The sequence below is a fragment of the Myotis yumanensis genome, unplaced genomic scaffold (genome assembly GCF_028538775.1).
Source record: "Myotis yumanensis isolate MYYU_CA2020_CCGP unplaced genomic scaffold, mMyoYum1.0.hap1 SCAF_2, whole genome shotgun sequence".
In the NCBI taxonomy this organism is placed as follows: Eukaryota; Metazoa; Chordata; class Mammalia; order Chiroptera; family Vespertilionidae; genus Myotis; species Myotis yumanensis.
Window position 1 is genome coordinate 165209128 of NW_027223753.1, and position 19749 is coordinate 165228876.

General features: G+C 52.0%; 1 protein-coding gene across 1 annotated transcript in view; it reads left to right on the forward strand.

Annotated features, from left to right (window-relative positions):
• XXYLT1 (xyloside xylosyltransferase 1) overlaps nt 1-16557 on the forward strand; it is a 164686-nt gene extending 148129 nt beyond the window's left edge. The window contains exons 4-5 of the mRNA XM_070406529.1: nt 14156-14552; nt 14948-16557. Of these exons, the coding sequence (XP_070262630.1) occupies nt 14156-14552 (397 nt within the window). The 3' untranslated portion in view covers nt 14948-16557. The remainder of the gene's footprint in view (nt 1-14155; nt 14553-14947) is intronic.
• Nucleotides 16558-19749: the final 3192 nt, after the last annotated feature.

Below are 19749 nucleotides of genomic sequence, written 5' to 3' on the forward strand. Positions count from 1 at the left end.
GCTGCATGTGTGGGTGGGCTGGAGGTCAGGTACATCTCGCTCAGGTGTGCTCTATTTATATAAATGACCTCTGAGGCAGCTGTATTGGCCTGGGTGGCACGGGTGAGGAGAGGCTTAAAAAGTCACAAAGGGTCTCTCCGCTTCCTGGGGTGTCATGGAGCTGCAGGAGGACTGTTGCGGGAGCTGCACAGTAAGCAGAGGTGGATGAGATGCCTGCCCTGGGTCGGAGGAGGAGGCCAGCCCACCCAGCTGCCCTGTGTTGCATTCCAGCTTAGTGCTCACAGTGGCTGTGTCATCACCACAGCCAAAGGGTGAGACTCCCAGAGGCCTGGGTGCATGAACCAGCCCATCGGATGGTCAAAATGAGCCCAAGGATTGCAGTGGTCTGGCCACATACACTTTGGACTCTGCCAGGTTGTCATCATTCACAGATTGTGGCTCAAAAAATGGCGGGGCTTTGTGGATTCCCAGAAATGGGTTTTTGAAACAAAAGTAACTGGGGAAAAAATCAGTACTGTGCTCACACACCGGTGCTAATATAAAGTGAGATTAATTATTGGAGTTTAGTGATCACTCTGGGCATAAAACCATAGGCTTTCAGAACAGAAAAGAATTCTAGGGCTGGTCAATCCATTTAACAGATGGAGGAACTGAGGCCCTGGGAAGGGAAGTGACATGTCCAAGTTCACCCTGACGGCATGTGCAGAGCCAGGTGAACTGGGCTCAGGGCCCCCTGCCTCCATAGCAAGGTGGGACGCGTGTGTGTTTGCCACAGAGAATCCACACTGCTTTTCACGGAACGTGACATGTCCACAGCTTCCATCATCTCCTCTGATTGTGTTGGACATTTTACCTGCATTATCTCGTAACAACCTCCCAACAGCCCTGTTTCCATACGGGAAGCCTGAACGCAGAGAGCTTTAGGACCTTTTCCCGGGTAGTAAGCCGAGGACCAGGATTTGAACCTGGACAGTGCGCTCCCAGAACCGGCTTTTTTAACCCCATCCCGCATCAGTATGTTCTTCATGGCAATGGAAAACGAATATACACCTGCCTCCCCTGCACCCGAGACTGACCGCTACTCCCTGGGGATGGGAGGTGGCAGAGCTGGGCCCTCCCTCCTGGCACATTAAACATTAAACATGCTGCTTCAAGGAAGCGTTTCCCAGTGGTTCCTCCTTCCCCCACCCAAGACTGTGACAAAGTGAGAAGGTGCAGTTAGCAGCATAATGTTCATATAAAATTTGCAAGTGGCTATGCTACATATTTTATAGCCATTTTCAGGACAAAATGATATCATTGCTACCCTTATGGTTTTTTACCTCTTTATAAGAATAACTAGAGGCCTGGTGCACAAATTCGTGCACAGGTGGGGTCCCTCTGGGTGGCCTGTGGGGATCGGGCCGAAACTAGCTCTCCGACATCCCCTGAGGGGTCCCAGATTGCGAGAGGGTGCAGGCCAAGTCGAGGGACCCCACCAGTGCACCATCAGGGCCAGGAAGGGACCTCGGGAGGGCTCCAGGGCGTGTCCAGCCCTGTCTCGCCCAGTCCCGATCAGGGCCAATCAGGGCCGGCTGGCCAGGGAGGGATGCAGGAGGTTGGCCATCTGGGGAGGGATCACGGGAGGGCTCCAGGGCATGTCCAACCCATCTCACTCAGTCCCAATTGGCCGGACCCCAGCAGCAAGGTAACCTACTGGTCAGAGCGTCTGCCCCCTGGTGGTCAGTGCACGTCACTGTGAGTGGTTGAGCGGCCTTAGCATATCATTAGCATATTACACTTTGATTGGTTGAACAGTCGACCAGTCACCAGACAACCGGACACTTAGCATATTAGGCTTTTATTATATAGGATAGAATTACTTTTTTCTTTGGATTATGTCCTTTGGGCCAGCAGCATCAACATTATCTGGGAGCTCTGAATAAGAATCTGCATTTGAACAAGATCCCAGGTGATTCCCTTGCACCTGAGGCCCGAGAAGTGCAGCTGCCCCGAGAGGCAGGGCCTGTGTTTGACCTGCTGCTGTCTCCCATGGTGCCTTGCTCTGGGCCTGACAAATGGAAGGTCCTCAGTGTTTGTGTCAGTTTGGCAAGTTGAAGGTATTTTTTACCTTCAGCTGAGCCCCTGCCACAGATGTTTAGGACAGTGAGCAGGGGCAGCTTAGGTGGAATGCGAGGGCTCATGATATTTTTCTGGGCTTGAGAAGTATCATTCGTTGCTGCAGCTGGGTTGCCTTTGTGCCAGAGTCAACCACGCCCAGGTAGTCTCTCCAAGGTCCCACTCGTGGGCCGGAACACACCCTTTTGTGAGGGTGAAGGGCACTGGGCTGGATTGATTGAGCTTTATTCAGGACACAAGGTTAAATTCCACACATACCCCTCCCCATGACCCTACGCACATGCCTGTGCTCTGCTCACTGTCCCGGAAAGCACCCGGCATGTGTCCTGGGCACTCTCTCCTCTGTGCCAAGGGGCCATTGGGGGCAGCGAGCCAATTCTGAAGGTGACTCTTTCTGGCTTTGTCGTCAGACTGATGAAAGTCCCTCCCTCAGCCTCAGTTCAGGGAAAGGTCAGGATTGTGGAGCTGAGCTGAGGCCTGGCCTAGTAGGCCAGGCCGACTGCATGTTGTTCCTCACGGGCCCAGCCTTCTGGCTAAAGGCCCTGCGGTCTCTTGGTGGGGTCCTGGGGCTCCCACCACATTGAGCTGCTCTCCAGCAGTGATGTACAGACCCCTGTGCTTGGAAGCCAGGGGGTCTTCCAGGGCCAGTGCTGGGAAGGGCATGTCAGGAGGGCTGCAGGCACCCCTGGATCAGGTGATCATCTGGGCCCTTCATCGCTAACTTTGTCACACACATCTCATCACGGATGGACAGGTGGGGCCAACTTTCCTGTCTTGCCTTCTCTGCCCTCACCTTGAGGGGAACCTGGTTCCCTCCAGTGCAGACCTGTTGGCTCCAGCTCACAGGGCTCAGGGCACAATCTCCCCCAGCTGCCTCTCTAAACTATTATTTCACCACCTTCATCCAACAGTCCCCTCTTTCAAATTTCTGCCATCTGATTTGACAGTCTCTTATCCCTTCTTTCATTCATTCTTTAACCTACCCATTCATTCATCCATTTGAAACCTAACGGTTCTCAAAGGCCCGCTGTGAATCGAACGTCCGTGCCAGGCCCTGAAAACATAGAGATGAAGAAGACACACTCTTCTTCTCAATACCTGGGTGCCCTGACTCCACTCACACCCTTGATATTGGGCAGATCCTTTCACTCATTGTTTATTGATTCCTTATTGCGTTTCCCATGGCCCTTGTACACTAGTTCTCTTTCTCAGCCGTATTTGTACCCCAGCTCCTCTATCTCCACAGATGACTTTACCTCTTACTTTCCTGAGATTCCAAGTTCACCCAAAATGAGCTTTTCCAGTATTCCTGACTCCCACCTAGAACCTCTCTGTCCATCCTCCAGTCTCAGATGCATCCCAGGACTCCCCATGTCTTGGCAAACTCTTTGCCTGGCTCCTGGGACCTTGTTTTATATTCCACTACCACATTATCCTCACCTACAACCTAGAAATAATGGTACTCCCTTCATTTGTTTGTAACAAACTTTAAATGAGTTGCTACACTAAGGGCCTAGCACATAGTAAGTACTCACTATGCATTAGCCATTATAGTGATTCTAATTCCTCCAAGGGCCCACCCTGCTGTTCACCCTACGTTTCTTCTCTCTTCAGTCTCTCCTCCTCTGGCACTCACCTTCCTTTCCCTTGGCATATAGATGTGCTTAGCCATCCCCCTGCCTATTCTTGGCTGCGAGGTGCCACCTGCCTTCCTTGTCTCTGTTCCCTCCTGTGCATGGCGTCCCCAGTGCTAAGTGGCCCCCCCACCCCCGCCCCCCTCAGTCTCCATCACTCACATTCCCAGAGGTCTCATCGCCTCTTGCAGCATTTCCAAGTTCTCACCCTCTGCAGCGTTCAGCATTGCCCTATTCTATGCAGTGAGGTGCTGGGGTGGGGACAGCCCAGGAGCCTGGAGAATCCAGGAGATACTGATGCTCTCAACCAGCAAGAGGGACCCCAGAGGTCCCCAAGGGGCTGAGAGTGGGGGAGGGCAGGGCATTGTGGTCGGAGGGTGTCTGTCTCAGTTCCCTGTCACTGGAAGAGTGCCTCTTGGTGGCAATGTTCACGGGGGGAGGAGGGAACTGAGTGGGTAGCTCCAATGGGATTTGAAGAACCCTGAGGCCAAGGTGAGGCCTTCATTGTGGTCATTGAAATTATTGAGGGTGTCCCCAGGGATGGAGCAAAGAGGAAGAGGGTATGCATGGTAGGCAGAGGTGACGAACAAGCGATCAAGGAGGCATCCAGACTGATGATGATGCTATGGTGGACGGTGGGGACAGCCTGGAGGTGTGTGTGTTTGTGTGTGTGCGCGCGCGCACGCGCGCGTCCCTGGGGGCCAGGGGAGTGGGGCAGGATGGTCTCCACTTGGTGAAGGGAGGGGCCGAAGTACTCAGTACTGTCTGGGTTGTCAAATGAGAGGCAGAGGATGGGTAGTTGGTATCAGTAAGAGGGCTTGGAGGGCAACATCTGGGGGAAGAATGTGTGGGGATCCACTGGACTGGAAGTAAGGGGGTGAGGAGAACACTGGGGCACTTTGGACACCTGGTTCACAGGACTGGGGGGCCAGAGGCTGGAGTGGGCACAGTGGGCCTGCAAGTCCAGTGGAGGGTGCGTGTGGCTCCTCGGGGTTCCCACAGCAGAAGGTACAACCTGAGTCTGTCCTGGCCACACAGGCCGTCACTGTGGGAGACAGGAGATTGGGCTACTCTGAGGTCCCACATCTTTCCCGGCTACTCTCCTAACATCCCCTAAATATCGGGACTCTCCAGAATTCTGCTGTGCCCACTGTGCCCTCCATGCCTGTGCCCTGTATCTGGCCACCTGCTGGGCTTTTTCATGTTGCCGTTCTCGCTGGCACCTGTTCAGGACGGGCCGTGTCATTCCTTTTTTTCTCCAGCCTTGCCATGGCTTAGTGCCTCCGCCATCCCTGCTGTAAGCCCCTCCTCCGAGCTCCATCGGCCTGGACGAACCCTTCAAAGTTTCTTCCTCCAGCATCCTGTCCTCCGTTCGTCCCCAGTGCCTCCCCATGAGGCCCTCCGGGGCCCACACCCGGTCAGGCACACAACGCTCCAGAGCTGGTTGTGGGATTGAGTGATGGCGAACTCCCAGCCCTGCCCAACAGCGTTCACAGCGCTGGGGCAGCAGGTGTGGGAGGAAGTCCACGTGGCCAAGGTGTCCAGGCCGGCTGGGCTTGGGGAACCGCAGGCTGGGCGACATGCCTGCTCCCTGGGTGCGTGAGAAGAGGCTGATGCTTTAGAGAAGGGCACCACACCCTCCGGAGGGCATGGGTGCAGCCTCCTATTCTGGCTGTGCCATGCATGGTCAGGCTCATCACCAGTCCTTCCAGGGGGCAGTGGAGAAAGCAGGGACCGGGGGCAGTTGGTGGGCCACCAGGCTTCAGAATTGGCCAGGCCATCCTGTGGCAGGTCAGAGGCCTCGCCCATTGGGATGGCCAACCCTCCATGGCCAGGGCTGTTCCAGGATTTACAGAGGCCCACGGAGATGGATGGTCGTGGCTGTGTGGCGTTGCGGGTGAGACAAACAATGTGGGTCACCTTCACTGTTCCGGACTCCCTGAAGCAGGAAACCATGTCGAAACAGAAACCTCACAAGCTGGCTGGTTGGATGAGGGCTGGTCTCCGAGGCACCACCACACCCTGAGAGGAGCCTGGGCAGGGTGGGGCGTTTGGCCTTCTGTAGCTGAGCATCCACGGTGACAGTCGGGGCCACTCCTCCTGGGCATGGCGCTGGGCAGGGCTTGTGCCTGCATTTGCTCCTGGAGTTTCATCATAGCTGCTATGGGAACCGGAGGAGCCACTCAGACCTCTGGCTGGATCTGCAGGCCCACTGCGCTATTCCAGCAGGGGTGTCTCACCTCCATCCCCACGCTGTGCTGAGCGTGCCAAGGCCCTGAGAGGCCCCGTGGCTCACAGCGGGTCCTCAGCCCCGACTGCGGATTCCAGATACAGACCCTCTTCTTCTCACTACTGCCACTGGTGGTGGATTAGCATCGGGGTCTCATCTCCTCGCTGCACCACCCATTCCTGGGGGCGCGTTCTTCTCGCCTTCAAATCGGCTGGGTCCAGTAGGTGCTTCATTGAATATTTGGTTACCGCGGAGTGATTTCTTCTCAGCTCTGTGTGCTCGCTGGTGTTCCAGCAGGTCTTCCTAGGAGTGAGGAGACAGCAGTGTGTCCTTTTGGGCACCTCTGCTGGTTGGCCAGTGTGAATCTAAGTGTCTCTAGGCTCTGGGAAGGTGTGGCTCCATGAGGGGCTTCTCTCAGTCCCGCCACTAACACTCTGTGTGACTTGGGGAGCAGTTCTTACCCTCTCTGACCAGCAGAGCTTGAGACCTAAGTCTGCTTCAGGCCTTGCAAGCAAGAGATTCCAATAAGGGTCATTTGTGACTCTTGGACATTTGAAAGCTTTGCGCAGGCCCCACCACTCCAAGCAGCCCCTGCCCTTCCCAGTGTGGTACCATGGGGCAGCGGTTCCCCAGAGACCTGAAGTGCCAGCATCCATCCCTCAGCACTTCAGCCTCAGCCCCAGCAGGACCGTGCCCCAGTGCCATTGCTCTGACACCAACCCCATCACCCAGATGTCCCCATCCCCTCCCAGGACCTGGGGTGGACGGAACACTGGATGGCCGCCCCACTTTGCTCATCGCTCCTGGCCTTCCCCTCAGAGGACAGGAAGACAGGTCCCCTCCAAGGCAAACAAGCGCTAAGGGGCTGGTGCGCACCATGGGCTTAAGGGAAACAGTGGTTCCGGATTCCAGCCTCACTGATTAGATGGATCAGAAGCTGTGTTTGCTCGGGAGGCCCGGCCGTGCTTGCTCACAAGTGACTGCTCAACGCCCCTGAACACTCGGCCAAGCCACGGCGAGATGTGCTACACACAGCGTTGTCTTCATAAACCTCAGACCTCGAACAGGGCCTTCTGTGCCCGAGCGCCCACAGCTTGAGCTCAGCCTGAGTCGGAACAGGCTTCCAGGTCTTCGCTGGGGAAACTTGTGCCGTTGCCCAGGCTCGGTGTGTATTCCCATCCTCACTTCTTCCCTCTGAGCAGTGAGCGTGGAAAACTCTGAGCCTTAGGAGCTGAGAAACGTCAACCCAGGAGGGAAAAAGCATGAAGAGAGAGAGATGAAGGGCCTCTGATCTGGAGAGGGGGAGGAGAAAGGGACCGTTCTTGGCAATGTGAGCTCATTCTGGAGAATGTGAGCTGTGGATTCTCTGGCCGGGGCCTCTGGTTGGGAGACCTGTTGGAGTGACCTTGGAAGTGATCGTCAGGGGAAGACCTGAGGGGGGAAATGACTTTGCTTTTCAAACTTATTTCAAATACCCCTTTCCATAAAGATGGGTTTTCTTCATGAAAACTGGTTTGCTAGCCGAAACCGGTTTGGCTCAGTGGATAGAGCATTGGCCTGCGGACTGAAAGGTCCCAGGTTTGATTCTGGTCAAGGGCATGTACCTGGGTTGCGGGCACATCCCCAGTGGGAGATGTGCAGGAGGCAGCTGATCGATGTTTCTCTCTCATCGATGTTTCTAACTCTCTATCTCTCTCCCTTCCTCTCTGTAAAAAATCAATAAAATATATTTAAAAAAAAAAAAAGAAAACTGGTTTGCTGGTTTTTAATAGTCTTTTTTGATGATTATTTTTTTTTGACCATTAATCTCCCCCCTCCCCCGCACTTTATTTATTTATTTATTGTCTAAAGTTGTACATATGTCTCCTTTTTCCCCAATTGACACCCCCCCCCAAGCCATTCCTACCCCGGGCAAGGCCCCACCACCCCAGTGTCTGTGTCCATTGGTTATGCTAATATGCATGCATACAAGTCCTTTGGTTGATCTCTAACTGCCCCCCCATCCCCTGCCATTTGTCTCTGGATCTATTCTTGTTCATCAAATTATGTTGTTCATTATATCCCACATATGAGTGAGATCATGTGATATTTATCTTTCTCCAACTGGCTTATTTTGCTTAGCATAATGCTCTCTAGTTCCATCCATGCTGTTGCAATTGGTAAAAGTTCCTTCTTTTTTATAGCAATGTAGTATTCCATTGTGTAGATGTACCACAGTTTTTTAATCCACTCATCTGCTGATGGGCACTTAGGTTGTTTGCAAATCTTAGCTATTGTAAATTGTGCTGCTATGAACATAAGGGTGCATATATCCTTTCTGATTGGTGTTTCTGGTTTCTTGGGATATATTCCTACAAGTGGGATTACTGGGTCAAATGGGAGTTCCATTTTTAACTTTTTGAGGAAACGCCATATTATCTTCCACAGTGGCTGCACCAGTCTGCATTCCTACCAGCAGTGCATGAGGGTTCCTTTCTCTCCACATCCTCTCCAGCACTTATTGTTTGTTGATTTGTTGATGATAGCCAGTCTGACAGGTGTGAGATGGTATCTCATTGTTGTTTTGATTTGCATCTCTCCATGATTAGTGACTTTGATCATGTTTTCATATGTTTCTTGGCCTTATGTATGTCCTCTTTTGAAAAGTGTCTATTTAGGTCCTTTGCCCATTTTTTGATTGGATCATTTATCTTCCTTTGTTAAGTTGTATGAGTTCTCTGTAAATTTTGGAGATTAAACCCTTATCTGAAATATCATTGGTAAATTTGTTCTCCCATACAGTTGGCTTTCTTGTTGTTTTGTTGATGGTTTCTTTTGCTGTGCAGAAGCTTTCTATTTTGATGTAGTCCCATTTGTTTATTTTCTCCTTAGTCTCTCTTGGCCTAGGAGCTGTGTCAGTAAAGATACTGCTATGACATATGTCTGCTATTTTGCTGCCTATGGAGTCTTGTAGGATTTTTATGGTTTCCCGTCTTACATTTAAGTCCTTTAGCCATTTTGAGTTTGTTTTTGTGTAGGGTGTAAGTTGGTGATCTAGTTTCATTTTTTTTGCGTGTGTCTGACCAAATTTCCCAATACCATTTATTGAAGAAACTGTCTTGACTCCATTGTATGCTCTTGCCTCCTTTGTCAAATATTAATTGAGCATAGTGGTTTGGGTCGATTTATGGATTCTCTGTTCTGTTCCATTGGTCTATATGTCTGTTCTTCTGCCAGTACCAGGCAGTTTTGAGAACTGTGTCTTGGTAATATAGCTTGATGTCTGGTATTGTGATCCCTCCAACTTTGTTCTTTCTCAGGATTGCTGTGGCTATTCGGCGTCTTTTTTTTATTCCAGATGAATTTTTGGAGAGTTTGTTCTAGATCTTTAAAATATGCCATTGGTATTTTCATGGGGATTACATTGAATCTGTAGATTGCTTTGGGTAGTATGGACATTTTAATGATGTTGATTCTACAAATTCATGAACACAGTATGTTCTTCCATTTGTTTATGTCTTCCTCTATCTCTTTTTTCAATGTCCTGTAGTTTTCTGAGTACAAGTCTTTTACCTCCTTAGTTTAGTTTATTCCTAGGTATCTTAATTTTTTTGGTGCAATGGTAAATGGGATTGCTTTTTTAGTCTCTCTTTCTGTAAGTTCACTATTGGTGTATAAAAAGGCCATAGATTTCTGGGTGTTAATTTTGTATCCTGCTACATTGCTGAATTCATTTATTAGGTCTAGTAGTTTTTTTGATGGAGCCTTTGGGGTTTTCTATGTACAGTATCATGTCATCTGCGAATAAGGACAGTTTTATTTCTTGTTTTCCAATTTGGATGCTTTTTATTTCTTCTTCTTGTCTGACTGCTATGGCTAGCACTTCCAGTACTATATCGAACAGGAGTGGTGAAAGTGGGCATCCTGTTTTTGATGATTATTAACTAGGACATACTTAATGTAAAACATTTAGAAAATCCACCATTATAACTGGAAGATGGGCTTGAAGATTTTTCATGTGTATTTTCCCAGTAAGCCTCATTGACTTCTGGGCAGGCTTAGCGTTTACAAGGGGGCGGGGCTTGTTTCACAGTTGAAGTTATTTCTAAAGGGAAAGAAAACTTTCCCCCTCTAGTATGGTCTGCAGGTGACCATGGGGGATGGAACAGACCTGCGCAGGCCCAGGTCCAGATGATGAGGTAGGGCAACATGACTGGGTTGTGGGTGTGGGAGGTTGATCAGAGAAGCTTCTGGAAGCTCCAGGACTCAGAACCAGATACCGTATCCATACAGAGGTCTCCTGCAGCCTCAGCATGTCACAGCAGAGCCCTGTGAGTATGTACGGTAGCTCCAGGCCCTGGAGGGAAGACAAAGGTCTGGGCACCCTTTGACCCGCCTCAGAGTGGTTCTCGGGTCTGAGCCCCGAGGCTGTGAAGTGGCAGTGGCAGTGGCATCATCTGATGGCTTGGACCCCAGTGCCCTGGCCTTGGGGTGTGCCAGCGAAATCCAGAGAATGGATTGAAATCTAAGTAGTACTCCTTGGAATGTGAGCTTGTGGAATCTGAGGGAAAGATGAAAGAGACCTGGAGATCAGGAGGCCTGGGTTCAAGTTGGGGCCTTGCCTCTGATGCACTGTCCCTCCCCGAGTCAGGCCCTGCCCTTGACCCACTGAGTCCTTCTTTCCTCCCCGAGGTGGGCCCTGCCCCTGACCCACTGAACCCCTCTGTCCCTCCCCATACAGAGGTCTCTGAGGCGGGCCCTGCCCCTGACCCACTGAACCCCTCTGTCCCTCCCCATACAGAGGTCTCTGAGGCGGGCCCTTGCCCCTGACCCACTGAGCCCCTCTGTCCATCCCGAGTTGGGCCCTGCCCCTGATGCACTGAGCCCCTCTTTCCTCCCCGAGGTGGGCCCTGCCACTGACCCACTGAGCCCCTCTGTCCATCCCGAGTTGGGCCCTGCCCCTGATGCACTGAGCCCCTGTGTCCTCCCCGTTCAGATGCTGGCAGTGAGGGTGCTGTGCCGCAGGAGCAGAGCTGAGGTAGAGGCAGTAAGAGGGCTTCGCAACCCTGGCCTTGCTGCGGCAGGTGAGGAGTCTGTGGTCCCATCCCTCCTCGTCCCTGTGTCTTTCTCTCTGCCTCAAGGCTGTCACAACTCCTCCATAAGAACCAGCCGACATGGCGACCAGAGAACCCCGCCATTCTTCTAAGTACCTGCTGTTTTTGTGGGTTCATGTTGGGGTAGCGGGAATGCTTTGAACAAGGGCAACCTGGACATAATCCTGTGCTTAGAGACTCATCGGTTTATCTTCAGGCGGTGTTTCTGCTTCAGCAGACGCCCTGAGCAGCTTGCATTTCTAACTTCCTGTCCCTTCTTTGCTTCGCCTTACAAATCATAACGTGCCGATGCCCCAGACCTGTTTCCCTCTGGCTCTTTGTTATAAAATGCCTCTTGGTCCTGATCGAGTGGCCGTGCCAGGCATTCTGTCCCCAAGGAGGCACCTGGCTATGGTCCCCTCCTGAAAGGATGTTCTGTCCTCTCTCTCTGCCTCGGGCCCCCTCTCCTGGGCCCATTAAGTTCAGTGTCAGATCACCCTTGCGTGGGCAGGGAAGATGGGGGAGCTTCCCTGCTGAGGTTGGTAAGGTGCCCGGAGCTGCGGTGGCCTCCCTGCACCCCAGCTTGTGCAGGAGTGAAAACCCTTCTGAACCAGCTGAGCACCCTCTCGGGGGGGGCCCTGCCTCTCTCTACCCAGATGGACCCCGCAGTGGGGGGCTGTGTGCCCGTGAACCCGCAGCTCTCTGCAGCTGCTGCTCTGTGTCCTGACGGCTCCCTGCCCAGGTTCCTGCCCACGCTGAAGGCTGCGCAGCCTGGGCCGCACCGACCTTCCTTCATTCCTTGTCAGGCACGGTTTTGTTCCTGAAGCCCTGCCGTTCGGGCGCTGTACGAGGTGGTCCTGGGAGACCTCATAGACCCAGGGGAGGCTGACGCACCCCACACCGCATCCCACTGGTTCTCTGGGGAGGAAGGAGATGAAACCTGGGCTCGATGGCTTGTGAGGTGTCCAGGGGTTCCTCAGGCACCCCTCTGCCTCCACTGTCCTTGCAACCCTCTCCTCCTGTGAACGCTTCTGCTCTCACCCCCTGGCGTGGTCCAGCCCCTGGCTGGAGGGTTCCTCCTCTGCTGTGGTGGCCCACGTCTGTTTGGTAGAATTTTAGCTGGTTTGCAACCTGGAGCTGACACGAACCATTTGGAAGAAATATGGTAAGATGAGCAAACAGTTGCCGGGCTTGCATGACAAGTCCTTCTGTGATCCCATCTGTGCAGGCTTCAGCGACTAGAAAGGCTCCCGCAGCTCAGTTGGCTTGGGAAGCTTGTTTTTGCCAAGGATTTTATCACCAAGCAGGCGCCAGAGCGCGGTTCCACTCATAGTCCATTCTGGCGAAGCTCAAACAATGAACCTGTGTGTTCTGCGTGTGAGAATGTCCGAAGGGAATGCCTTTTTCCTCACCAGGATCAAACTCCCGGCGCCCTTTGTGATATGCGAGACCTCAAGGAAGGCCTCTCCATTCCCAGACTCGGAAAAATGTGTTAGAACAAGAAAACGGCCCGCTCTGGCCCACCAGGGCCAGGTCTCCGGTTTTCCTTCCACCGAGCCATAAGCTTCACCACACAGATCCTACCCTGTGACTGGTCAGGGAAACTGTCGCTATGGGAGGCCAGCGGGGGGCATTTCCAGGCTGGGAGCAGAGAAAGGGGAGGCAAGGGGTTTGGGCAGGATGCCTTCCCCACCCTAAGGATTCTCTAGGGAAGTAAGAACAGGTGAGATGTGGTGTGATGCTGAACACTCCCTGCCCCATTCCTGCCTCTTGCCCACAACAAAGGGCCCTCCGTCCTTCCTCCAAACCACTGACCCCGCTGCTGAGACTGAGCGTCCGTCTGGGATGTGGAGCCTGGACTCGCCCCTCCCGCTGCCCACCCTCACAGCGCACAGGGGCTTGAGATTGGGGAGGTTGGAGAACAGAATAGCCAGTACCCTGACCATGTCACCCCGGGGCAGTTCCCTTCTCCAGATGGAAACCTTTGGATAGAGGGCCTAGCAGGGTCTCCTGGCTCTGACATCCCCTGAACTATGGGTCTAGACTGGATTTCTAAATCTGCCTGGAGGGAAATTGAAATTGAGGTGATAGTCCCTCTAAAGTCACGGCTGACTTTCACCTAAACCATGGGTAGGAGTCCTGAGCCACTTCAAGCCTCCACCCCTCGCGCAGCCTGATAGGCTTGGGGCCCTAAAGAATGAGGCTGGTTCTAAAGCAGAAATGATTTTGTTTCAGGCTGTGCGTAGCTTCCTACGTCTTTACCAGATCAGCACTCAGAATCGTCTCCCCTTCCTTCTCTCTCCTCTCCTTTTCGAGATCACAGACAAAGACATGAGGGTAGAAAGTTGCACCTGCATTGTTATTATCTTAAGAAGTGGACTCTGGAGCCAGATGCCTAGGTTTAGCCCCTACTTTATTAAAAAATATATATATTTTTTTTATTGATTTCAGAGAGAGAAAGGGAGAGGGAGAGATAAATAGAAACATCAATAATGAGAGAGAATCATTGATCAGCTGCCCCGGGCATGCCCCCTATTGGGGATCGAGCCCACAACCTGGGCAAGTGCTCTGACCAGGAATCGAACCATGACCTCTTGGTTCATGGGTCGATGCTCAACCACTGAGCCACACTAGCCGGGCTAGCCCCTGCTTTTGCTGCTTACTAATTGTGTGACTTTGGGCAAGTTACCGAGCCTCTCTGTGCCTCAGTTTCCCAGCTGTGAAGTGACTGTCATCTCGCAGAGCACCTGACTCACAGGGTGTGGTGAGGAGGGACAGGCCCCTCCAGGGCAGTGCTGCTGCATCCCGCGTCCACGCAGATGTGAGTGTGGCAGTGGCGATGCCATCCTGTGGAAGTGGAGGATGGTGGGAAGAACCCGAGTCTTGGCGTCAGGAGACTGGGTCCAGGTCCCAGCTCTGCCACTTGCCTGTGTCAGGGTACAGATTCTGAACCTCGGAGGGCCTCAGTTTTCATAACTAGAGAACTGGGGGCTGAAACCCTATCTCCCGCCAGGGTGGTGGTGCAGACCCAGGGGAGCGGTGCTGGCAAACGGCTTCACCCCCACAAACCGGACTAAGTCTGTTCTCTTTCCCCTTCCCAGGCACACATTCTGGCAGTTCCGCCATGAGAACCCCAAGACCCGGGTTGGGGGCCCACCGCCCGAGGGGCTCCCGGGCTTCAACAGTGGGGTGATGCTGCTGAACCTGGAGGCCATGCGCCAGTCCCCACTCTACGGCCGCCTGCTGGAGCCGACACAGGTGCAGCAGCTGGCCGACAAGTACCACTTCCGAGGCCACCTCGGGGACCAGGACTTCTTCACCATGATCGGCATGGAGCACCCCGAGCTCTTCCACGTGCTGGACTGCACCTGGAACCGGCAGCTCTGCACCTGGTGGAGGGACCACGGCTACAGTGACGTCTTCGAGGCCTACTTCCGGTGCGAGGGCCATGTCAGGATCTACCACGGGAACTGCAACACCCCTATCCCAGAGGTCTAGGTACATGCTCCCCCATCTTGCTCTTCGGATCTGGGGGAAGGGGGGAGCGGGTGCCTCTGGGACAGGCCTCCGGGAAGTGTCTGAACCCCTTGAGAGACACTGCGGGGAGGTCCTCTGTGATCAGGTGCTGCAGCTCTCCCACCCGTGGGCCACTGTCCTGAGGCCACCCAGCGAGAGTGGCCTGCACATTGCTGGTGCTTGGGGACTTTTCCCTCCGGGGGACAGGCATCAGGAAAGGCAAGCACAGAGACATCTTCCCAGGGGCTAGGGGGCCAGTGTTGGAAGAGAAGGAAGGGAAGAAAACCGTGCCCTTTGCCTTCAGCCCCCAGAGAATGGAAATCCTTTTAAGAACAGGCCTTCCTTGGACAAAATATAAATTGATTTTAAATTGACAGGCTTCCATTTTGAGAGAAAGAACAAACAGAACTTCTGCAGCTCCCAGTGAGCTCTGAGCCAGTGAGCCAGAGCTGGCCCGGATTTTAAGCATTCAAACGGAGGCGACCTCCCACGTGTGCCCCCAGGAGGCTGCGCTCACGCCCAGGATGCTCACGTTGCCTGCTGCAGGGGTGAAGACCGCCGCCTCTTTGGGGAAGGCCTTCAGTGCCAGCGGCGGCCCACATCCCAAAGCTGGTCTCATTACATGGCCTTCACAGCTCTCACCTCCCAGCTGTGTCACAGGCCTCTGTATCCCCTATTCGGCTGGGCCAGCTCCAGGGGACGAGACTGTGCTCAGAAATCAAATCCATCATCAAAGAACAGAGGTCGGCCACCCCCGAGGGCATGCAGTGGGGTTGTCTGGGCTGGGAAGACTCATTCCAACGAGGAGCCCAGCCGTGCCTGCGTGTGACCATGTGGCTCGGACGGGCTGGTGCTCTGAGGCCTGTAAGCATTCCAGTCTCTGTTTAAAAAACCCTCCTCCAGACTTTCCCACTGCACAGGTCAGACCTGCCCCTTAGAGTCCAGCTGAAGTCCTTGGGGAAGACATGTTGCTGGATTTTCATCTTATTTTATTTCAGGTTCATTTACTTTTTTATTTCTTTTCATCGTGAGTGAGAATAGCTAATAAATAATCTTCAAGAACACAGTTTATTTATGTTGTTTGTGCTGTGCTCGCAGTTTTCCGTTACACGAAGGTCCTGTATTGAAATCGAGAGTCATCCGTGTGGCTCAGACTCCCTTCTGCAGGACTGAGCTGAGTGAGAGGTCCCTGAGGGCTAAGGGAGAGCTTGTCTGGGAGAGGGTGGGAGGGTGGTAGTGTAACATCGAGAATCATTTTATTCTGGATGTCGGCAGGCCCTTCTGCTCCTGGGAACAAAAACAACCGCATCCTTTCTCATTCTCCTTCCCCCAAACTATCCCTTGACATCATCCCCTGATGAAGTGGAGCACATTTCTCTCCTAACTCAGCTCCAACAGAATCGGTCTGTTCCCTGAGGTGCTTGGTTTCCTATTTATAGCTTTCAGTCATCGAATGCCTGCCGTGTACCAAGCATTGCATTGGGGATTTATATACACCATCAATAATACTCATGAGTACCTCACGAAGGTAATTAAAATTCTAAATTTACTGTAAGAAAATAATGAGTGCTGTGGACAGAGAGTCATTGTCACAGCTTTTTTCTATAATAGAAAAAAAATGGGACCAAGTTAAAATGTTAACTAGGGAGGAGGTAAATAATATATGTTACATCCATATAATGAAATACTTAGGCATTAAAAATCATATTTTTGAAGAGTATTTAATGTACTGGAAAATGTTTACAATATGCTATTAAGTAAAGAATAGAAAATATACATGATATGTACAGTATGTTCCTAATTTTATTTTTAAAATCACATGTGTGTATGTGTGTATATATAAAAAGAGAGCCTATTCTGCTTTATTTTATTAGTTAAACTCTTAAAAAAAAAAACCATGTGTTTCAAATACCATAGTTTTTAAAAACCCCAATTATCTCAATGGGAAAAAAAGTGGACAAAATGCTAGAGCATTAGACTCACAATAACAAAGGTATTTTTCCTGAAATAATTTCAGTAATTAAAGTGTTTCTATAGCTCTGAGTGTCGTTTATTGCATGGGAAAAACAATAGACTGGTTGATCTAAATGGGCAAAAGGCCAATAAATTTTCCGTATTTGTTTTTGAGATCACCAACTCAGGAGCTGTCCCCTCCTCTGTCACCAGTGGGCTTGACCTTATACCTTCATGGTAAGCAACACAGTCGCCCCACAGGAAACCCAGTCAGACCAGCAAAGCCACCGTGTGCGCCTGTGTTTTCAAGAGCAGCCTTCCGGCAGATCCTGGCAGGCTGGTTCCTGATCGGATCCTGTTACAGGCAGGGCAGCACACGCATGCTCACTGTGCTGTGTTTAATTTGTCTCATAAAAATGTCACTGCAGAGCATATGCCTGTAGCAGTCAGAAAAGAGAACATTTCTGGGTAGTGGGATTAAGGTGCTTTTTATCTTCATCTATATTTACTTCTATATTTCCCATAGTGAAGTTAATTACTTTTATAATAAAAAAAAAATACATGCTATAAAATGTTAGTCACCCACCTTTCCCCCAATTACAGGTAAGAACACTCTGGCCACTTTACAGCTTGCGGTTGGCATGGTTACCACCACCCATGAGAAAACATAATCCCAGCTAAGTAGGCTCTGGGTTTCCAGCCTTCCCTATGGATGCCCCAATTCTCTAAGTACCAGTGACCTATAATAGCGTTTCCAGACTCTGCTCTCACTTCTGATACCATCATCGATACCATCATCTTTTGTGTGTATACAAATAATGATGGCCTTTGGAGAGCTCGTGGCTTGTGGATGGGATTCATTCTTGAATAGGTGTCAAAACCAAACTACAGCATCCCCTGCAGTAGCATCTCATCAAGCCAGGAGTGGCGTGCTGGCTCTGCAGGCCCCAACCTAGAGTTCCAGGCGTTTGTGGGTTAAGGGAGCAAGTGCAGCTGTGACTCAGCATCTGCTTAAATGAAAGGCCAAACTTCTGCTCATTCTAACACCCCCTGGCCTCCTGGCTGACCTCAGCAAGGGAGGCCCAGAGACGGGGCTGAGCATGGAGTATGGCAGGACCAGCAGAGTTTCCTGAGAAGACAAGATGGTGTGGTAGAGAGACCCTCGCACCTAAGACAGAGGCCTGGCTTTGAGTTCACCTTCTGCCCTCACTACTTGGACAACCTTGGTCAAGCAAGGTCTCCTCTTGCCCCATTTGTAGACATTAGTAAGGACTAACCAGAAAACAGAGTGTAAGGGCTTGGGAGTTTATTGGGATAACATAGGTTAATAACATTATGTAAGTGTAAAGTGTACATTCTCTAATACATCTCCTGTATCCTCTGTTGTGTGCTTCCACCCAAAGTCTGGTCTCCTTCCATCACCACATATCTGACCCCTTTACTCTCTTCATCCTCCCCGCCCCATCCCCCTCCCTCTGGTAACCACCACCCTGCTGTCTGTGTCTATGAGTGTGTTTAAAGCATTATTTATTCTCATAAAATAATAAATGACAGCCATTTGGGCACATTAACTGTTGGTGACATCTCCCTAGACCCAGGCACTTCCTTGTAGGCTGCCCTGCCTTGTGGTTATCTGCACATTGACCTCACCATCTACATGGTTTGTGAGGATGGAGACCTTGCAGTGTCACCTCGGCATGGCCCCCAGCTCCTGCTCAGGCCTGGCACAGTTCAGGCAAGGGGAGCAGTGTTCCCTGGGTGCTCACGCTAGTCTGCTGTTTGATATGGGATGTGGGTGAAGCCAGAGACCCCAACACTTCCCTCCCACCTTTTTGTTCCACTTCCTGCGCACCATTATTTTTAACCTCAGGCATAGAGGGTTGAGTACCCCTCCTCAATCTATGACCTATCCACCCCTGCTTCCCATTAGGCCCCTCTCGCATTTTATTTATTCACTAGAGGCCTGGTGCACGAAATTCATGCATGGGTAGGGTCCCTAGGCCTGGCTGGCGATCAGGGCTGATCTGTGGGGCAACAGGCAGGGTGATTGGGGGCCCCCACTCACACTTGCCTTGGCTGGCCTGGCGCCGCCTACTTACCAGCCCCACCCACAACCACGCCAGTCAGAGCCTGCGGGCTGGGGCCAGCTCCTGCGTTAGTGTCTGCCCCTGGTGGTCAGTGCCCATCATAGCAGCTGGTCGTTCCACCAGTCGTCCACCCTTCAGTTGATTTGCATATTAGGGTTTTATATAGATAGAGTCCCATTCACCACCATATCCCACTCCCATCTCCCAATGCATAGTCATTCTAATCTGCTTGTTAACTTTCTGTGTTCTTTCAAAATGAGATTGTGTCTGTATGTGTTTTAGTTGGGGTAACTCTTAGAGTTTCTCATGTTCTTTCATTCAGGGCTGTGTTGCTAAGGTCCCTCCCCGTGATTGTTGCTGCTGCCCTTACTCTGTGGTGTGCTCCTACCATAGTCTCCCTGCCCTCACCCACACTGATGGAAACCCACATAACCTGCTACCCACCTACTCACCCCCCCCCTCCCACCCACCAAGTGACCCTGCCATGGACAGCCTTGCCCTGGGTCCTTGTGGACCTGCTCAGAATGTCCTTGTGTTGTTAATCCAGGAATTAAACTTCTGAGTGTAAGGCGTGCAGATACCTGCATTACTACCTAAGTGATGCCAGTTGCTCCTCAGGGCGGTCGCCCTCTCCCCACTTTCACCGGCATGAGCCCTCACTTTCACTGCATGACTGTGCTCAGGTTCACACGTGTCTGTGCATTGACACACATGTGGTCCTATGATCATTATGGAGTCCTCCAAACGTGTGGCCAGAGTTAGAGCTGCTCTGTGTGTGGTATCATGTTGCCCTGGAAAGAGGCTGCGGCCCTGGGTTCTGGTCCTGACCTCACTATGACCTTGGCCAGAGGGCCCAGTCCTGTGAAAATGGGCGAGTTCTGGTTCCTGGCCTTGCTGCCCTGGGACAGCTGTGATAGTGGGTAAGATAACTCACAGGAAAGGACTTCCAAGGCCCTAGCTCCCATGCACTGCCGCCCGTCCCCAGTGCCACAGCTGCTGTCAGGCTGGTGCTCCCAGCTTCCTCCACGGAAGCTCTGCCACCAGCCCCAGCCCTGCCCAGGGGCATGTCCTAGCCATCTGGCCCCACACCCGAGCTGCCCCCAGGGTAGAACCCTGTGTCTCCCCATTAGGGCATCCTG